The 20,189-nt window shown below is 52.3% G+C and overlaps 4 protein-coding genes across 4 annotated transcripts in view; 2 read left to right on the plus strand and 2 right to left on the minus strand.

The window, feature by feature from the left end:
• Nucleotides 1-1,890: 1,890 nt before the first annotated feature.
• LOC128271510 (uncharacterized) lies at nt 1,891-6,440 on the plus strand. The gene is made up of 5 exons (XM_053009076.1): nt 1,891-2,375; nt 3,471-4,895; nt 4,971-5,298; nt 5,363-5,656; nt 5,725-6,440. The coding sequence occupies exons 1-5, from the start codon at nt 2,239-2,241 to the stop codon at nt 5,989-5,991; spliced, it is 2,451 nt and encodes an 816-aa protein (XP_052865036.1). The 5' UTR covers nt 1,891-2,238; the 3' UTR covers nt 5,992-6,440.
• LOC128271514 (protein YIPF6) lies at nt 5,735-7,756 on the minus strand. Its single transcript, XM_053009080.1, has 5 exons — nt 7,625-7,756; nt 7,424-7,558; nt 7,103-7,347; nt 6,872-7,029; nt 5,735-6,809 (listed from the first exon to the last, which is right to left on the minus strand). Exons 1-5 carry the CDS (start codon nt 7,649-7,651, stop codon nt 6,691-6,693), a joined length of 684 nt encoding a protein of 227 aa, XP_052865040.1. The 5' UTR covers nt 7,652-7,756; the 3' UTR covers nt 5,735-6,690.
• A 468-nt stretch (nt 7,757-8,224) lies between these two features.
• On the minus strand, nt 8,225-9,409 carry LOC128271513 (uncharacterized). The gene is made up of 3 exons (XM_053009079.1): nt 9,199-9,409; nt 8,801-9,128; nt 8,225-8,731 (listed from the first exon to the last, which is right to left on the minus strand). The coding sequence occupies exons 1-3, from the start codon at nt 9,330-9,332 to the stop codon at nt 8,306-8,308; spliced, it is 888 nt and encodes a 295-aa protein (XP_052865039.1). The 5' UTR covers nt 9,333-9,409; the 3' UTR covers nt 8,225-8,305.
• A 3,947-nt stretch (nt 9,410-13,356) lies between these two features.
• LOC128271512 (ras-related protein Rab6) overlaps nt 13,357-20,189 on the plus strand; it is a 15,344-nt gene continuing 8,511 nt past the window's right edge. Inside the window, exon 1 of the mRNA XM_053009078.1 lies at nt 13,357-15,042. Within this exon, the coding sequence (XP_052865038.1) occupies nt 14,808-15,042 (235 nt within the window). The 5' untranslated portion in view covers nt 13,357-14,807. The remainder of the gene's footprint in view (nt 15,043-20,189) is intronic.

Raw genomic sequence — 20,189 nt, forward strand, 5'->3', positions numbered from 1 at the left:
GTTGAAGGGTGACCAAATAAAAGCCGAGCAAAATGGTTCTAAAATGATCAGTGATGTTTCGAGTGATGTCATTCCAAACGGGTTCTTGGGGCCCTGTCGATCACGGCATTACGACAACGAGGTGTAGGCCTCTGTGAGAGGCCGCACTGTTTACTGATGACTCGTGGGTTGATTTCCATTAAGGAACCACACACACCGCGCCTGGCTGCTCCGACAATCGGCCACTCGATCTTGCATCAATCAGTGGTGTTGGGCTGTGGAAAAACATCCCATCCGTTCGCCGCATTCCAGGGATCGTTAGCAGGCCGCACGCTAGAAACCGGGATTCTGGTGGGATCTCGTGCCGTAGATTAACGCAACGTTGAGCCGATAGGGTAGGCAAAATAATTGGCCTCGAGAACCTCGGGCCAGCTCGTGTTTTCGATAAGCCCCCACGGCCATAAACTACCCTCGCCCATGGACCAGACAAAATAATGGAGCTTTCCAGCGGCAAGGCGAAACCGAGGGTGTCATCATTGGCGTTGGCTACGGTCCCGTGTGCCGTGGAGAAGCGGAATGAATTGGACACGGTGCCGCTCAAATCAGGATCGAACTGGACCGGGCGATTGGAGACGGAGTGGATCATAATCTTTTGCCTCTCAGCAGCCGCGCCGCCAGCGCGTCCGGGGGGCCATCGGAAACACAGCAACGCGTCCTTCCAGTGTCAATCGCACCGACGGCAGCGGCTATCCACCCGACCACCGTTTGACCCCCGAAATCTCGCCCTACTTTCGTCTGGTCTGCGTGCGGGCTACCTCCCGATAACCCGTGGGACCTCTCCGAGGTGGCGAGGACTGCCGCGGCGGCGTCCAAAAACTACGGTCCCGTGGCACAAAGACCGGCCACAGAACCACACCCCGCGGTGCTGGCCAATAGGGCAAGGTACGTCATCGGGGTCCAGTTCTCGGCCTTCGACGGCCGCAGCCTTCAATCTGCTCCTTTTTTCCGAACCCGCACGGCAATTGACCGGGACAAAGTGCGCGTCTTCTGGGATCGCGCCGCTTATCACTGCGAAAAGGCTGCGATTGGCCGCGGGAACGAACAACAACGCGGTGGCATACATTACACGGATGTCGACGTCAGTTTGGCAGGAATCGATCGATTTGCAGAGAGTTTTAGGAGGCCGTTTGGCAGTGTCTCGCCGTGTCTCGCAGGTGGTCCAGCCGGCAGTCAGACAGATTGACGGTCCGCTACTTCGGCGGTAAGCCTTGGGACGGATCTCCTCGCTCAGTGAGGAGCAAAATCGGCTTATCTCACGGTTCATCATGGCGCAGTCCAATCGGCCACCGCACACACACACACACTCGCACACGCTTCTGGCAAACCTGGGTGCGTACACGGATGCCAACAAAAACACCCGACCCGGCTGTGCCATATCAAATCCGCTGATAAGCGCCACTCAACGTGAGCGCAAAAGGTGACAGCCGGTCTCGTGGGCCGTCTCGCTCGCTCTCGGCCTCGGCCCAGGAACCGACCTGGCCCCAGCTTTGGGGCCGCTGGCCCTTTGGCGGGCTCGGGTTTGGGTAGTTGGGAAATAAATAAAATTCTACGATTTGTTGTGATTAAACAAATCGAGCCCACGCACACCAGTGCGTCCCGAGAGTTCGGACATTCGGCTTGGCACGCTTCGGTCACTGGAGGCTGCTTGCGGTGCGCGATCGATCTGACTCGATCTGATCCCTGTGTGTAACGGTCACGGTGTTGTTTGTTATTGTGCTGGACTTCCCACATCTTGCTCGCTCCCCCTCGTCGTCCGGTTCCTCATCATCCCGCGGACTACAACTGGTGGCGCACGAGCTTTAAAGTGTCCTTTATCAGCTGGCAGCACACAGTGTCCGGGGCTCAGTTGAATCTCGACTGCTCCATCGAGTAGGCAAACCTTCCCCAAGTGAGCCTGAGTGAGCGCCGAACAGGGCCGTGGCGATAATAGGAAGCTGCAAAGTGTGCGTGACGAGAAGTGTGTGTGCCCAACCTAGACCTAGGCCTCCAGAACATTCATCGACGCTACCGAAAAGGACTGTCGTTTACTTCCGATCGGGTCCTTGTGCTATAAGGACGTAGAAACCCCCAAGCGGAAACCAGAGTATCTCGGTGCAGAGCGTCGCAGAGCGATCCTCGATCCGATCGGTCGATCGTCGAGCCGGAGCGGGTTGAGCTGTTTGAGTGAATGTCAGCGTGGACCGAGAATCCAGCGCAGCAATGTCATCGAATTGTGAAATAACCATCACCGGACCGCAGGAGGCGCATACCAAGAGCAGCCTGATTGTCGTCTCCAACCGATTGCCGTTTGTGCTGAAACGGGACCCGACGACGGGCCAGCTGAGCCGTCACGCTAGGTAAGGACCAATCCCGGTGGGCGCCGTCTAGGGGTGTGTTTTGTCTGTGCAGCGACAGCTGGCTGTCCGAGAAATCCGGGACTAAACAACGGTGTGTCGCGCTGATTGCGGAACACACTCCTTGGTGAAGTTGATGATAAGCCAGTCCGCTGTTGGAACTGTGGAGCTACAAAGTGTTGCTGCTGTTGTGACCTTCGTTTCTCTCTGAGTGGCCCCGTTTTGCTCTCTTCCACCGGGAACTGGTTGCGCAAATGGTCCCGGCGATGGTGATCTGGTACAAGAACTTTTGTTTACTTTTTTATTCGGTCGAGTTCCCTGGTAGTTAATGGGTTTCGCTGGTTCCGTTTTTATAGCTTCTGCTGCTTGCAGAATGACCTACTCGACCGGGTTCCTTGAAAGTGTAATCAAAAGTGTCCTTGTGGTTTGTGGTGAAACTCTCCTGGCGGGCCACTCAACGCCGGAGAGCATTCCGATGCCTTTTTCTTCAACAGCATCGAGTCGAAGTTTCAATTCTTCCCTTTAAGATCATCCCGTGCCGTAGCGTAATATAGCGTAGCGTAAAATATTGAACCATATCATTTACCCATCAACCACAGCCACTTCACGTGATCGTAGCGGGAGTTTAGAACCCCCTGGCGAAAGCTCCAATAAACAAAAGGCACAGCGGGAAGCTAAGAGCCGAGAGTCGCGATTTACGCTTATCAGTAGGAAGCCACGACAGCCATCGTAATTCTTCATAATATTGATTTTGCTCATCGCAACCATCATCATCATCATCATCAACAACAGCGCTGGTCTGCGTTTTTTTTTACCGCTGGCCGCCGTCGTAACTTCCGACCCACGATTGCCCGATGACTTTGAAGAGTTGCGTTGATTGTGGGGACGCGGCGGCGGCTGCCGCGCGTTTACTTGTTTGCCTACCGAGGCTTAGGCTTAGCGGGCAGGGCACGGGGCAGGGCGACGACGATGTCACTCTACCGTCGGCTGATAGACGGGGCGCGTGCTCGTGGACAGCTTCTTATCTCGGGATCGAATCAAACCCTCGAAGCCCTTTATTCACTTGCCACACCATGATCTGTTCTTCTTTCCGCACAGTGCCGGTGGATTAGTCACGGCGGTGGCCCCGGTCGTGATCAAGGGCAAAGGGCTGTGGGTCGGCTGGTCCGGCATAACGCTGACGGACGACAACGAGCCGATCCCGGAGTCGGATCCGTCGGACAATACGCCAACTGCCGGGCTACTGTCGGAACAGGTGGTCTCGGTGAACGTCGAACCGAAGCTGTTCGACAGCTACTACAATGGCTGCTGCAACGGCACGTTCTGGCCGCTGTTCCACTCGATGCCCGGTCGGGCCACGTTCTGTGCCGATCACTGGCGGTCGTACTACACGGTCAACAAGGAGTTCGCCTCCCGAACGATCGAGGCGCTCGAGAAGTGTCTGAAGAAAAACACACACTCCGGTGTGCCGCTCATCTGGATCCACGACTACCATCTGATGCTGGCCGCGAACTGGATCCGCGAGGAGGCGGACGAGAAGAACCTTCCGTACCAGATGGCGTTCTTCCTGCACATCCCGTTCCCGCCGTGGGACATCTTCCGCCTGTACCCGTGGTCGGACGAGATTCTGCAGGGGATGCTGGCGTGCGATATGATCGGGTTCCACATCAGGGACTATTGTCTCAACTTTGTCGACTGCTGCCAGCGCAACTTGGGCTGCCGGGTGGATCGCAAGAACTTGCTCGTCGAGCACGGTGGTCGATCGGTGCGCGTGCGACCCCTACCGATCGGTATCCCGTTCGATCGGTTCGTGGAACTTGCGCACTCGGCGCGCAAGGTGATCAACACCAATCAGAAGATCATTCTCGGTGTCGATCGGCTGGACTACACCAAGGGCTTGGTGAACCGCCTGAAGGCGTTCGAGGTGTTGCTGGAGCGGCATCCCGAGCACCGGGAGAACGTTAGCCTGCTGCAGATCTCGGTACCGTCGCGTACTGACGTCAAGGAGTACCAGGAGCTAAAGGAGGAGATGGACCAGCTAGTCGGGCGGATCAACGGTCGCTTCACAACCGCCAACTGGTCGCCGATCCGCTACATTTATGGGTGCGTCGGGCAGGAAGAGTTGGCTGCCTTCTACCGGGAGGCTTCCGTGTGCCTCGTGACTCCGCTGCGGGACGGCATGAATCTGGTGGCGAAAGAGTTTGTCGCCTGCCAGATCAACGAGCCACCGGGGGTGTTGATCGTGTCCCCGTTTGCTGGGGCCGGTGAAACCATGCACGAGGCGCTGCTCTGCAACCCGTACGAGCTGGATGCGGCTGCGGAAGTCATACACCGAGCGCTCACGATGCCGGAGGACGAACGAACGCTGCGGATGTCGCGCATGCGAAGGCGCGAAATGCAACACGACGTCAACACGTGGATGCGGCAGTTCCTGAAGGCGATGGGTTCATTGGAGGAGGATGACATCGGCACGACCACGATGCAACCCGTCAGCGTGGACGATTTCGATGACTATCTGCTAAAGTAGGTGCTATTTTTCCACCTGAAGGAATGCCCTTTAAATTATCCTTTTTTCCCCATCTCACTCTGTATGTAAAGTTACATCGGATACAACCACAAACTGGCACTGCTGCTGGATTACGATGGAACACTGGCACCGATTGCACCGCACCCGGATCTGGCCATCCTTCCGCCGGAAACGAAAAATGTCCTCCAACGGCTCTCGAACCACTCGGACGTGTACGTGGCCATCATCTCCGGGCGCAACGTGGACAACGTGAAGCGTATGGTCGGCATCGAGGGCATCACCTACGCCGGTAACCATGGGCTCGAGATTCTGCATCCGGACGGTAGCAAGTTCGTTCACCCGATGCCGATCGAGTACGAGGACAAAGTTAGTGGATTGCTAAAGTCACTCCAGGATTCGGTGAGTACGGGTGAAGGGTCCGTTAGTGTGTAATGTCTGCTAAAGCGCACCTTCCGGTGGTCAGGTCTGTGGCGATGGAGCTTGGGTGGAGAACAAGGGACCACTGCTGACGTACCACTATCGGGAGACCCCCTTGGAGCTGCGTCCGGCGATGGTGGAAAAGGCACGGGAGCTCATCATCCGGTTCGGTTTCCGCGCGGCCGAAGCGCACTGCGCCATCGAGGCGAAGCCTCCGGTGCAGTGGAATAAGGGCCGAGCCTCGATCTACATTCTGCGCACGGCTTTCGGTGTCGATTGGAGTGAACGTATCAAGATCATCTACGCCGGAGACGATATGACCGACGAAGATGCCATGATGGTAAGTAGCGAGGGCGACTGCTCCGAATCGCTCGGTTTACCGGCATCGTATTCCGTTTTATTTCACAGGCACTCAAGGGAATGGCGGCCACGTTCCGTGTCACAAACTCTCAGATCATCAAAACGTCCGCCGAGCGGCGTTTACCATCCACCGATTCCGTGCTCACGATGCTGAAATGGGTCGAACGGCACTTTATGCGCCGCAAACCACGTGCCAACAGTCTCACGTACCGTGGCAAGAAGAAGGACGGCGTCCGGATGCAGATGGCGTTCGATCTGGTGCCGAACGCCAGTGCGGCCAACAGTGCCGCCAGCAGTTCCGATGAGCGCGACTAACATTGCGGCAACGCATGGCTTCTGTGGGGTGTTACGTTTAGATTTTAGTAAAACAAAAACATGTTGAATATTTTATTACTTCCAGATTCCCAAATTCTGGTTCATGCAATGGAAACAATTTCGTTGTTCCGAACGAAACATTTATGAGTTGGCAACTCACAGCGTTTGTTGTCGTTGGGACAATGAAACTTATGTTACGTGCAAATCGTTGATGTTCTTGGAATGTCCTTTCTAGGGTTAGTTTAGAGAAAATAAATTTGCAGTGGCTTTTGAGCCAAAAGGGGGCGCACTCATTACGCACATCGGGCGTTTCTTTTACGATTCCTGTTCACTGTTACTAATTGCATCGCGATTCGAATCCATGTTACGAATGTGTTGGTTTTATTACTCTAAGCTGTGGAAAGATTTATAATACAAAAGGTGTTGGCCATAGACAGTAGTAGTACATGCTAGCGATTACTCTTCTCTTAGTGGGTCGTGTTCAGCCTAATCGTCGTGCGTTTTGCAGCCAATCTTGTCATTGAACGGCCATGGTGTCACCCTTGCCATCGGCGATTTTTTACTTCCTCGTATGGTGGAATGTACCGTAGGTGCAGCGGCGTTTCACAGTCCCTTCGAGATCCGATCCGGCAACGTTCTAGTCAGTCACCCACTTCTTGGCCATACATGTTTCACAGGCAAATTGCATCCCTTAGTGCATTACACGTTACTGTGTGAAATTACTAACCATGAGATAATAAAATAGAATAGGAATATCGGATACACTGCCAACGCTTTCCGGTTCGCTGGCTGACTATCGCCGAGAAAGATGATCGAAGCTGCAAAACGATAAGATGGCGGGTTATCAACTGAAAGGCATTGCCACACACGTTCCACTCACCGTATGTGGCCCAACCGAACCCCGTCGCTGCGATGAGAAATCGGAGAAAAAATAGAAACGTCGTTTGTTCCGCGAGTAGCACGATTCGACACAGCAGCAGAGCGAGTGCACACGGCGTTAAGCAGTATCCGAGGACACAAACCGATTGGAAGAAAGATCTAAAAGGGACAAAGGGTACACATTACACGGGTACGTGACTGATGAGTCGTTGCTGGGTCACACAAATCGTACATATTGCCACCGAGCAACTTCGAGTTGAGAGTCACTATCAGCGCCCCGATCCACACGATCACAAACACTTGTGCAAACTCTGGCCCGCCGTCGTAAATGCCGTCCGAGGATCCCTGTAAAATGGTGGCCATGAAGGTGCACAGCACCAGCGGTCCCCACAGATCCCATTCCTTTAGCAGGGTATTTTTCTCCTTCGGGATGAGGACGTGGTAAAATTTGACACCGACTGCTTTGACGTCACGCAGCTAGAAACAAACGGGGGAAGATGTTCGTCAGGCAAAATGTGTCTTTCCTCATGCAGTGCCGTCTGGTGTTTCTTACAATTGTGTCCCTTATTGGTTCGTCGAGAGTGTTAAAGTGTGGCGCCCCTGGGTTGTTCGTGTTTCGCTGCTGGGCACTGGCCACAGTCATATCTCCGTGCATCGATTCGGACGCCGAAACCTCCTCATCGTACAGCTGGAATTCAAGAGCGCGGACCGATTAAGCAAAGCAGCCATCGCTTCCTACCTCGATTCAGCTCACATCTAACTTGGTTTCCGGGGAGGACATTTCCGGTTTCCGGGTGTGGCAAGTACTCTAATAAATTATTTACATGCAAAAAATGCCCAGCTTTTCGGGGACACAGGTTTTGTTTTCTTTCGTCCTCCGCCGTCGTGTTGATTTTGACGTTTACGCATTTTGACAGCACGTTCACGATGACGACTGCTCGAATGTGCTCGAAGCGTCAATTCGAGTGGATAGCACTGCTCGATTAATTTGAAAATTATTGTAAAAATATTATCACCTAGAATTGTTACCATGTGCAAATCAATTTTAATTCAGCATCAGAAAAAGCGATATCACTGTAATGGTTTTTTTCCTCTTATCTTCAACTGTCAAGGGCCTTCTAAAATAAAAACCTGGCACATGCACAATTATGCAAAAATCGTAAGTAATTTACCTTCAGCACACATCCTGGTAGCCAATAGGTGCAAAAAAGGGTGTCGGTGATCCTTGACCCAGCGACCTATAACCTCCCTTCCCCGTCCGTGATGGTCCGATAAGGCGATAAGAGCTGCGTTTTGTTTACAAACAACAACCGATTTGTCTCCGGCTCACGGGCCCGGAAGGTAAACATTGTCATCTTAGCGAAAAGAAAATAATCCTCTTTATTGTGCTCGTGACAGCGATTTGCTCCAGTTAGCACCGTCCCAGCTGGCCCGCTTAGCCGGCGAGCCTCGATTCGATCCACTTGAGCAGGTGGTACACGGCCCCGACCGACGGAATCTTGTAATCGGCGTTCGTCACCAGCGCCTTATCTTTGGTCACCCGGAACGACCTTCCACTGCCCTTGATCATCTTCATCACGTCCTCGTCGGTGGTGTCGTCCCCGGCAAAGATTACCTTCCGCTGGCGCCAGCTAGGATCGAAGCTGTTCCCAAGGATATACTCGGCCGCCAGTCCCTTGTTCCACTGTATCGGCGGTTTCCCTTCGACGGACGCGTGTGCTGCATTCGCCGTGTAACCGTACGATTCAATGATCTCCTTCGCCCGTTCGGCCATGTTCCCGACGTGCTGTGGCTCCGTTTCCCGGAAGTGGAATGTTATCGACACGCGCTTGTTCTCTACCCAGGAACCATGGTGGACAACCTGGGCGGTGGGAACAGCAATCGATAACTGCATCGCTTGATCACTTCACAGTACCATCCTCTCGCTTACCTCTCGATTGAGATGATCGATCATTTTGTCAAAATTGTCGGCCACATCGGTCGGAATGCCCTGGTTGTGGCGCGTCCCATCCGGGTACAGGACCTCCAGTCCGTGATTGCCCGAGTAGATGATATTTTCCAGACCGATCTTTGCTTTCACGCCATCGACATCACGCCCCGAGATGACCGCCACGAAGGCCTTGCCGCTGTTGGCGATATTTCCCAGTGCCTGGCGCATCTCGGAGCTCATCTGCGTCAGGTTCGGGTGGGAGGTCAGCTCGGCCAACGTACCATCGTAGTCCAGCAGCAAGGCCAAACGGTCCCCTGGCTTGATGTACCTACAAAACACCAGATCGTTACAGGGTTCCCTTCGTGGCGCGTGCCGTGTGTCGTCAACCCATCGCGTACTCGCCAAGATACTGATCGTAGTCGGGAAGCGACATCTCGGAAGCGTCTTTGTCGTTCGGCTGCCCGCTTATCACTGGCTTGGGACAGCTATTAAGCAATATCAGACAAGAAAGCACTGGTGCCAGCAACAACATGGTGGTGCCTCGGTGTTGGTGACTGAGTAGTGTCCCGATCCGAAGGCGTCAATACGCGATTTCTAAACGATGATGTTATTTGTGTAGTGTCTACGTCGCCTCCACGCGAAACAACACTATTCTAATGATCGATTACGGGTACGCGCGTACAACTACTTCCTACTCGACCATGGTGGCAGCACGCCGCGTCGACTACACGCGCCCACTGTTCATCACTGATTGCCACGATCGAGCGCGAGGTCGAAGTTCTGATCACTAGACGCGCACCCTAGACTTTGGCGATCTTTTCGGTAAATTTGTTCGCCTCACTTTTAATACTGATTACAAGCAAAGGAGCGAAACGGACCTTTGGCCCGCTGATTGATTTTGGTGCCGTGGCAGTGACCTTCACGCAGATAAGTACGGGTAGCGGTAGCAGCTACCAAAATCCGTCTCACGAGAAGAAGACAAAACTAGGATTTTTATTCAAATCAGACGGAGACTTCTGCCGATAATCTTCCAATTGCCTTGCGCCTTCGCACGGCTACCGATCCGATATGTCCGGTAGTGTAAACAATTCAAAAATAACTTCCAGCGTGAAGCGCGGACATCCGAACAGTTGTATATTTTCGGGGATTTTGAAAAATATTTTCTTCCCTCGTTGATGGAATGCGTTTCGCGCGATGACACAGATGCAATGGTGCGATGGTGCGACATTATAATTTAAGAGTTTGACTCATCCGACAGGTTAAGGTTTATGACATTATCTCTTCGGAATGGATGGTTCAATTGATTGGTAAATATTTAGGAATTAGTCACGTGTGTAGTCACGTGTGTACCAGTATCGTCAGTCACGTGCGTACCGTCGAGATGGTCGTCCTACTGTAAAGTCACCGAACAGCTATCGCCTGGCTTGTATTCTCAACTAGAACGATCCGATCCTCGTGATGTTCACGAGTTTCCGGATCCCGTTACGTACTAGTGAACAATATTTGTTGCGAACAAGAGTCTATCCAAGGGTAACGATCGTATCGGTAAGTTACTTGCGGTTACACTTCGATACTTGCAATGCGCTGATCAGTGTGCAGTATGCGTAACAGGATGAAGATTATGCGGATCGTAGCAAGTGGAAAAGCAGGAGGAACCGGAAAGCAAAATGCTAAGTAAGAAAAGTTGGGTCAAATAAAGCTACTAAGTCGGTAGGCACACAGTAAGCTGCATAAAATTGTAATAGTGTTGAAATAAAAAGTAAAGAATGATTCCGAGATGAATGAGATCCGTTTTTCTACTTAAAATTCCTGCAGCGTTACGATAGGACCGATGGAACAAGACGGCACACAATTGCAATTCGTAAGAAATAACAATAAGGAACTGCTCGGGAGTTTTTCTTTCGTTTTCCATTCCTGCTTCACATGGCAATGCATTTCCTGCGAGACGAATTATTCGCGCATCGTTGCAGGAAGCGGCCACATAAACGTTCCCACGATAAAACTTCCGTTTTTATCTTGCACAAAGCATAAATGTACTCAGAACGCACTACCTATTATTGCCCCATCACAATAAGCCGTTATCAGCCTCCGTGGCAGCTCCTATCCTGATTGCACTTCTGCGGCAGCGTATCCCTGGGCTCGCCGGAAGCACTCATCGATCACGGTGATAGTGGCTAAATTTAGCGAAGCTTTTTCGTGGCCTTCAGACCACCCTTCAGGAGGGCTTCAACCTTACGCTCGGCAACAGTAACCCCCCTAAGAGAGGGCAGCTTATGTTTTATTTAGGCAATCGGGCAATCGGTGGTGGCGTTCCCACAACGGACGCGGAAGCAGTGCAGTGATAGGGATACTTCCCGCCAAGAGGTTTGGGCTCCGGTCGTCGCCATCATAAATCATGTTTCGCACACGCCCCGCCGGATTTATTTATAACCCGCAGCGCAGCGTTCCTCACGTGTTAGCGACCGCGTCCAGTGTCGCACCAGCGCGTAACGCCCGCGACACCGAAGGCCACCGCTTGAAATAATCAATCCGACGTGTGTGCCCCCGCGGCGAACGGGCTTGATCTTCTCCAGTTTCAATCCACACCTCCCGGAGCAGACTTCACTTTAATCTACACCTCCGGAAATGTGGGGCAGACACCTGAGATAACCTCCACCGGTGGGGCGCCCCGGTGGTTTACACCGCGACCCTCACTCTCCGGCTCCGATTAATCATCCGCCGAGCCCCGAGCCAAGTCACCGTCTGTCTGATTAGTGTCGCCTCAGTTGCCGCGTAAGCAGATTGCGCTTTTTTGATATCAATTTACATAATGTTCGCCCGCGGTGCGCAGGATGCGGAAGAATGCGATGATGCGTTCGGGCGGACGGCACCTGGAACACCCCGGGTGGTGGGCCGGATTGGATGACGAGTTTAATCACGCACCGCTGTCCTGCGGTGCGTGTTAACCTGCGACGACAGGCACGAACTCATGTGTGAAGCGCCATTTTAATGACGTATGGCCGAACAAAGCTGCGCTTGATATGTCTGGCCTCGTTCGAGCGTCTCCGAATGTGCTGGACTCGGTTTCAGCCAACCAATCATAGGCGCGAACATGAGCAGCCCCCTCTCGAAGGACATCCCCGTCTTCGAGAGCCATGGGGCCACCGAATGGCACGCAACCGATTAATTAGAAAGTTGATAGCCTGCCGCTCGATGTTGTTTGTGCGTCCGATTAAGTGCGAGCTGTAAATATTTGGTGCCTCCGAGACGTGGACGTGGTTTTGGCCATCGATTTCGTGATTAGCTAGATTCGGGCGAAAGTGCGGCGCGTTATCATACGACAGCGCCGCAGTCGCCGATTATGGTTCCGCCGAAAAAGGGCCTTTTAATGGGGAACTAAACTGTAAAGGCACTACCCGCGCCGGAAGCGATGGTACATAATCCGCTTATTGGCCGTTTGGGACCATCTTGAATTTGTTGGTTGGCCCGGCTCGGTGTCGCCAAACCGTGATGATGAATGATTTCTAATTGAAAATATGGCACGATTAGTTACTCGACCCGTCCACTCCGGAGCTCGTGAACGCTGTGTGACACTTTGTACGTGCAAAGGAAAATAGATTAATTAAACAATTTCCACCGGTCGCCCGGCCGCGATGGTTGGATGATGATTGGAATCATTTGCGCCATCGTTTGCATGCCCGACAATTGCGACTCAGCGTGCGGCCGAGCCAACAATCAACAGACACGGAACGGCCGAACGGTCGTGTTGTGTGCTTAGAATAATTGGCACAATGCTCGATACACACCTGCACCTGACACCCTTCGCGGGACAAAAAGGACCATTTTCCTATCGTACAGCATAACATTGATCAATGATGGGGGATGTCGCGCGGGGTCGCAGACGGCAGAGTTGGCACCTCCATCAAGCGACGAGTTCGACACAATTTATTCTCTGCGTAAGCCGAGCCAGAGTTTCCAATATCAACAGGCGTCAGCTAGCGTCAGGCTCTCGGGCCGGCCCGATCAACGAGTGCTACTACCGACGGACGACCGTAGTAAAGAACCAAAACAGACGAGGACGAGAAAGAGAGAGAGAAAATCAACCCAAACAATCCACGGATGTCTGCCGGTGATCTTGGGCAAAGAGAGTCACTAGACGGCTCCCACTGAAGCGTAGTATACTCTCTCATACCCCTTGAAGTACACTAGGGAACCATAAGTATCAGACCATCTGCCAATATTATCTATTTTTTGTTTGGGAAAATAGGATGCTTGTTGATTTTAGCATGATTTAGTAATTACTGATTTAGGAAAAACGAAGATTAGGATGTCTTAAGGATTCGGTTCCTCTCTGTAATCGATCCTGCTCCTATGACCCACCCGTGTACGCATCCGCTCTTTCGCTCTCTCTCTCTTTCCATCTCTCTCTCTGTGGCTTCTCCCGTCAATGGGTGGGTGGCTGGGTGAGTCAAGCATTATAAATACTACCGGCTGCGACCGGTATGGCCATCAGATCGCAACCGCGATTCCAACGCATCGGTCACCAGTCACCCGGCACGGCACCTTAATCTTTCCATTCTTTAATTTTCCGCGTACCGCTCACTTTCCGCTCCCAAAACAACCAACCGGCGGAGTGGGCGGACGGGTCTGTCCTGTTTTCCCAACCCACGAACTTTGAGTTTTCCCGGCGTACGGTCGGTCTTTGCCCTAGTTTCGGTCCCCCGTTTCTTCGTTCGTTTAAGTTTTGGTGAAGAAGTGCAAATCTGTGTGATCCTCGTCTTGGGAAAGGGTGTCCAGGTGTTTAAAGTAGTGTGGCCGCTGTCCAGTGTCGAGTGAGGTCGAGGTAGGCTGCTTATCGCGCTCTCTCTCTTTCTTTTGACCATAAACGGGCACCACTTCCGGTTCCGGTTCCGGGGCCGGTCAGCGATCCGGCGAAGCGCTGTTTATTCTGTCTCATCAACGGGCTGTGGACCTTCGTAGCTGTGTGTGTGTGTATGTTCCTATCGCAGATCGTGGCGGTCTCGCAGGTGTTCAGTGTTCAGCGCGACCTAATCGCCGTTTGTTGTTGTCGTTCATTGTCGTCGTCGTCATCTTCGAAGCATCCCCAAAGAATACCTCCAACGGGCGAACGGGAAGAAACGATAAAGTAAATATAAAGCGTGCCGACTGTTTGTTGATCGTGAGCTGATGGAAATAAATCGAATCGTGTGAACCAACGTGTGTGTTATGTTGTGCGGAAGTCCGCACACGACATTGGTTGCTGTTGCCGCAATCGGACGCTCGTGTGTGCCACCCGACCGGCTCGGGCTTGACTAGGTCTCGGGCACGCGTGTCGCTAAACGCACAGGGGATACACCCCGGGTTTTTCTACCTCGGAACGGTTCCACTGCTCCATGCTCCATGTGATCGTTTGCACACTTCCTGAACGGCAAATGGTTTAGCGGTAATTGCAATTTTTTCTTCCCGCGCTCGCGGACACCGCTGGGACCATCCCGGCACGAAAATAGCACTCAGCGTGAGGTCATCTTGGCGTTCGGCTACCGTCGACCAAATTTTTATGACAGACCCACCCGCCGAACTAGACACCATTTTGGACACTGCATTGTGCTCACTTCGACCAGTGCCCCGGAAGTTGGCAGTGCCCGGGAACCGACCGGGAAGATAAAGCACCGCCGTTAATCGTTGTCGCGAGCCGCACGTTGGATGGTGCCTGTCTGTCTGTGTGTGTGTGCTTTCTCCGCCGTAATTGTAATATATCGATGTCGCCTAGTCGAGTTGGGCGTGAACAGGACGTGGACACAGTGCCGGCGAGATCATAAATCGCCATCGGGAGCCGATCGATCTGATCACAGCGTTAACAATTGAACGGCCCTAGCCCGGTGTTGTGTAGGAAACGTAGGATAAAGGCCAGAATATTTCGGATAAAGGCCATATTTATATTTCGGAGCCAGAAACCCGAAACAGCGAAACAATGTGCGCTTATGTTGTGTGATTATGCAAACGGTTTCCGGTCGCGCGATCAGTTCCAATGAGATCATTAGTGCAGCTGCTCTGCGATCGCGAGATAGACTACAGTGACCGCCATTCGGAGCCGGTCGTCGTGCCGAAGGCGCCGAACGAGTCGCGAGCAGAGCCACATATCCGTCCAGCGATGAACACCACCTCGCCCTCGCCCAAGTCGTCCCTGGCCAAGCTGGGCCTCCACTCGAAAACGAAACCATTCCGCGTGATGGTGCTCGGCCAGAGTGGCGTGGGAAAAACAGGTGAGTAACGTGGCCACTTGAAACCACTGGTGGGCCGTGAAAATGAAAATGCTTTTCGAGTGTTTAGCGTCTGGGATTTAATCGCGTGGCCGATAGTGGGCCGTGCTGTGTGCTAATTGATGTGGAGCTATCAAACGTAAACACTCCGCCTTGGTGTCTGGAAACGAAGCATCTTTTTCAAAAGCGGATCTTTTGTAGAACAAATTGTGTCAAAACGAGTTACAATATGTTAGTTTCCGTATAAACTGCATGATGTTGAGCATAATAAATGGAAGACACGCTGCTCGCTGGAAAAGGTGATCAATCAATTCCCTTTTATTACGGTCTTGCCTGGGGAAGCATTTTGGTTTCGTTTTACGTTTTCGGTCGAGTATCCACACTGCACTTTAGCTTCTATCAGTTTCGGTGCTGCGTAAAAGCATTTCCATAAAAATCAAATAACTCTAAAAATCCATCACAGCTCGCTAGGTGGCAAACCCACTGGGCTCCCCAGGGTACCGTTAAATTTTCGGTATCGCCAAGGGGTCAAAAGTATGGCCCAACAGTTTTTCCGCCACATTTTTGTTTCACAACGTGGCAGTGAGTCCTTTTTCAACGCTTCGAAAGATGAAAATATATTCAAATCCTTCGAATCGAAGCCAATCGAAGCACAGTCAACGGAACGAACGGAATCGGAAGCTGGCGACACATCCCAGACGCATCCGGTTACAGTTTCACTTCGCCGGCGAAAAGATTGATGAGTCCGGTGTAAAACATAATCCGCCTACGGTGGTGACCGGAAATTAGGTCATCTCAAGTAGATCCCGGCACGGTCCCGATACTAAATATGGATGGTTTTGTGGTTTCTACTCTCGGAACCGCCCCATAAACCCAGTCCAGCCACTTGATCGATGATAATGGCGGTGCGGTTGCTATACACTTTCTTCCTAGTGTATTGTCCCATGAGCCTTTTGTCCAATTATCGCACCAACCAAAGGATCATGTTCGCCGGATGGCTTCCGTGACAGCATCGAATGGTATTGCGACGCACGTGAAGTTCAATACCCTTTTGTTTGGGAGAATTTTTGGCTCTCTTTCTTACCTTCACGAAGGGCAATAAACGCAACGTACACAATTCGCTACATGACAGGGCACGTGGCGCCAGTAAGTGTTCGACAGGACTTCAACCGGGAGGAAAATCTCTTCTCACAAATCAGTCAACAATGCTCACGCTTAAAGAACTCAATTAAGGCATGGTACGCCAGGTACGCTCCGCCGTCACTGACTGCCTTCCCGAGTTCCCGACAAGGTATTGTCGGGAAGGAAAATGGTCCCCAACTCCAGGCCGACGTAAGGATCGCGTAGTTAGTGGCACTTTTGGCGGATGTTTACGCGAGACTATTCCCGGTGGGGTTGAGAGCCCACAAGGAGCCAGATTGTTGGTCGAGATTGTCGGAGCTGGAAAATGCGCAATACCGACGGCGGACTCGGGCCACACTTGGGCTTCGGGGAACGGAGCACTCGCGGTCCGATGGCAGCAAGTGACGGGTGCGAAAAGCAAATATGTGCAATCAACATCGGCTTCTCGCAGTCTTTGGGTGCCGACAGTCTTCCGCTGGCGCGCCGTTGCCCGTCTAAGTGTATCGTTTTTCTTGTGGCATTGTCGATTGTCTCGGTGTGTGCTGAGCGATCAAAGTCGTGAATGGTAGAATGTAAGAGTTTTCTTTACAAAAAAAAAAAATGGAAAAACAATTGCACACGCGTCCGCGAGGGCGTTAGACATGTGCAATCGGTTGTTTGCCGATTGGCCAGAGGGCCAATTTTGGGGACAATTACCGCCTAAGCTTATGACGTGCAAGGCGCCTCCATTGGTTTGTAGGACAAAATAGTATTCTGATGCTAGAATTTCCATTAATCAAGTTGAGCTTAAATAATAACCAAACAAAACAACATTCAAAAGACGATACATAAGCATTCATTAGTTAGGATATGTTTTGCAAAAATTGAAATTTACTTAAGTCCTTTCGTTTTTTTTTTATCCAACCCATCATCAAACCTATCGTCAGCAACGATTTTTGCCCGTGGTAAACAAATCTAAGTCAAGGGCCAACACGTGCCTGGTTCCGAAAACAATAGTTTCCGCAAATGGAACCGTGCGTTAAACAAACCAGATCCACCGCTCGCATCGCGACCCTAATGGTTGATATCATTAAACACTACAGATACTGCACAGACACGGCCTCGTGCTTTCTGAGAAATTTTACCAACCCCGCTTCGATCAGTTGACCAATCGATGGCTGCAGCCAATTAGGGTAACTCTCCACGCTACATGCATCGTTTTTCAACTGCAATCCTACACCAATTCGCTATCTTATCTTAATTAATAGCCGCCCGTTACCCTTGAGCGTCCCACAGCATAAATTAAACGTCAGGTCCAGTCTATCGAGCTGCTCCTTCCCGTTATATCAATTTCCCCGGGCTTACAAATAAACCCCGAGTGAAACAGAGAAGCGTGTCAATGTCGCCAAGGGTCGCTGCATGGAATTTTCGGGGCGCCATGGTTTTGTTGACTTCCAGTTCGCAGCGTCCGAGCCACAAGAACCGCCGGGTGTGTGTTCCATGTTGTCCTCCGCTATCGGAAGATGTCCACCGATAATGCGGCCGATGAACAGGTCACCCGGATCGCCCAAATCTCGGTGACACTGATTGAGAGAAATTAGAGCCACTGATGCTGTCCATATTTTTTTTCTCCCCCATCGAAGCCCACAGTGGCCAACGGCTGTGAGAAATTGAATTTGCCGTCGGAATGCGACCTCGGGGCCGGCATCCATTGGTGCGCAACCCACAGATACCCGACTCATCGACACATCGATCTCTCGAAGTCCGCGTGAGCCTTCGCGGCGCTGGGATTGAAATTTCATCCATCACTGTCAGGAGACTGGTTCAGCGGTAACGACACCGCTTCACTCATTCAAAAGTTGTCCTCCGAAGCCACAAAAATAGCTTTGCCGGCTTAATTCCGCGCCGATGCTCATCTGCGTTTTGCGGAGTCCTTGAGAGGTGGACGCCATTTGTTTTCGAGGGCTTTCAGCGCGTTCTACGCCCGACAGGGATCTGTGTCTTTATGGCCCTGGCTTTTACGCAATCGGCCACATAATAGTATACGAATCGAAAGCGATACGGTTAGAAAGCGATTGCGGTGAGATTAGCGTTTTTTTTTTCAAGATGCCAAAACCACAGGCTCTGAGATAAGCTGTTGCCCGGTGACTCCCGGTCCCTACGGCTACGGTGTGAGTATATAATCGGCCTGCCACCAGAAGTGCTTAGGTTTTGCGGTTGAACCACAAAGCGTACCGCTCGTAATGAGAGATCGACGTTGCGCTGCTCGGGGGGAGGCACGAAAATCGAGCCATCGGGGTGTCAGTTTCTGGACCGCCGACCGCCATTGTGCCGCATGACGCAGATTGTTGGTGATTATGATAAATTAATTGTCTACTGGGAGCCAAGGTGCTAGAGACGTACGCGCAGAAACCGGGGCCCGGAGCGCGAATAGTCCCCGGCCAGTTCGATTAATCAACAATAAGTTCACAATGTTTCGGTGTGTAACCGGAGAACGAATTTTGTCACTCGCTCGAAGACGGCCTGGAGTGTGGTTTGAGCGAAATGGCAAAGGATGCGATTCGGGTGAAAGTTTTGCTCGACGTAGTGCTCGTTTTAATTATCGTTCCCAAAATTATTATCCTGTTCTGTCTCGCCGGCAACGCTTGCGTCACTGCACTAGAACTCGACCGCGCGACTCAAGGCTTCGCCTGAGGTCAATCTCACTCAAATATCATACTTTAGCCACGTCTTTCCCTCGGAACGTAAGCAACTTTATTCACCCGACGTGACGCACGTTGGATCCGATTCCTTTCGACAGCCGACAACTACCTGTTTCCGGCGAGCATTATTGGCCGAACTTTTCGAATTAGCAACTTGGTGAGATGTCGCTGCGCTGGGAGAGGTCCCATTTTTCTTCGAAAGCAGTCTGCGCCAAGCTCTACGGCCTATCCGTGCTCACGTTACGTCGCGATGATGAGTTCGGGGACGATAAATGGCCTTTTCTCCCGTCTCCTGTTTGGCCATTTCACCGCCACATCCGGAGAAATCTGTTTTCCTTCGTCATAATTTTTTGTTTCTTTGTTTGTCCCAAGGGTGCTTTTGTGAGTGAGTGAAACTGCAAACAAGCACACGCGTTTGCATCAGGCTCCGGTAAAAGCCAATATTTAATTGTGCTAACGGCAAGTGAGCGATGACGGCGCCTTCCACAAGGAAGCCGTAGCGTGCAGGAACAAGGAAAAAGTGTAGTGAGCCGTCGGGATCGGCGGCAGAGCGAAAAGATAGCGCCTTGGTTTATTGGCAAAGTGACGCTACTAGTCAGCTGGCTCCGCTAGACCAGCCGGCTGCGAGGCGGTGTGCGTGAGTTTTGCCGAAAATATCTACGGTGACGGCACCTATCAGCAGCATCCGTGTAGTAGTGGGTGCGGCGGCAAGTGGCCGTTCATCGGGGTGCGCGTGGAGGCCGCTCGACGGCGCGTGAGTGTCGGGTCGGCTGTGTGTGAGACTGACCCAAACAGGACAGCGCGATCATGAGCGATGCGAAGAAAGACGCGCCACCGATGGCGGCGATATTCGCGCGAAGCTCGACGACTGCGAGATCGCCGGTGAGGCAGAGGCAGACCGAGCTCGCCGACGAGCTTATTAAAGGAGTTTTCGCGTCCGTCGATAGGGTCCTCGACCTTGTCAAAGACAGGAAAAGTGGCCTCGGTGCGGACATCCGAGAAAGGATGGCCCAGTTGACGGAGGAGCTTCGGGGGGTACAGGTTGCCATCCGCAAAATGAATAAGGGTGAAGGCACTAGCCAAGTGCCAGACCGGAACCCCGATGTGAACGTAAAACATGCGGCGTGCCAAACGAAGGAGGTCGAGCGTAGGACGGTGGCGGTGCAGGCCGAAATGAACTGTCTGTCCTTCGCAAGAGTTGTAAATGGGGCAGCATTAGCGACGAAACCCCCGGTATCGGTGGTGCCAGCGGTGGCGGTAGCAGCTGACGCTGCAGCAGTGACTCCGTCAACCCCAACGGTGGTCCCAGCCGTTCCATCGTCAGCGGCAGCAGCAGTAGTGCGCGCA

This window comes from Anopheles cruzii, chromosome 3, assembly GCF_943734635.1.
Source record: "Anopheles cruzii chromosome 3, idAnoCruzAS_RS32_06, whole genome shotgun sequence".
NCBI classification, from domain to species: Eukaryota; Metazoa; Arthropoda; class Insecta; order Diptera; family Culicidae; genus Anopheles; species Anopheles cruzii.

Excerpts from the sequence above, each read along its gene's own strand:
- LOC128271510 (XM_053009076.1), top strand. The coding sequence starts at position 2,239 with ATGTCATCGAATTGTGAAATAACCATCACCGGACCGCAGGAGGCGCAT. Across the intron at positions 4,896-4,970 it reads TTCGATGACTATCTGCTAAA|TTACATCGGATACAACCACA; the intron begins GTAGGTGCTATT and ends CTGTATGTAAAG. Across the intron at positions 5,299-5,362 it reads TAAAGTCACTCCAGGATTCG|GTCTGTGGCGATGGAGCTTG; the intron begins GTGAGTACGGGT and ends TCCGGTGGTCAG.
- LOC128271514 (XM_053009080.1), bottom strand. The coding sequence starts at position 7,651 with ATGTCCTCCCCGGAAACCAAGTTAGAT. Across the intron at positions 7,559-7,624 it reads CCCCGGAAACCAAGTTAGAT|CTGTACGATGAGGAGGTTTC; the intron begins GTGAGCTGAATC and ends CTTGAATTCCAG. Across the intron at positions 7,348-7,423 it reads AACCAATAAGGGACACAATT|CTGCGTGACGTCAAAGCAGT; the intron begins GTAAGAAACACC and ends GTTTGTTTCTAG.
- LOC128271513 (XM_053009079.1), bottom strand. The coding sequence starts at position 9,332 with ATGTTGTTGCTGGCACCAGTGCTTTCTTGTCTGATATTGCTTAATAGC. Across the intron at positions 9,129-9,198 it reads TACGATCAGTATCTTGGCGA|GTACATCAAGCCAGGGGACC; the intron begins GTACGCGATGGG and ends GGTGTTTTGTAG. Across the intron at positions 8,732-8,800 it reads TCGATCATCTCAATCGAGAG|GTTGTCCACCATGGTTCCTG; the intron begins GTAAGCGAGAGG and ends CCCACCGCCCAG.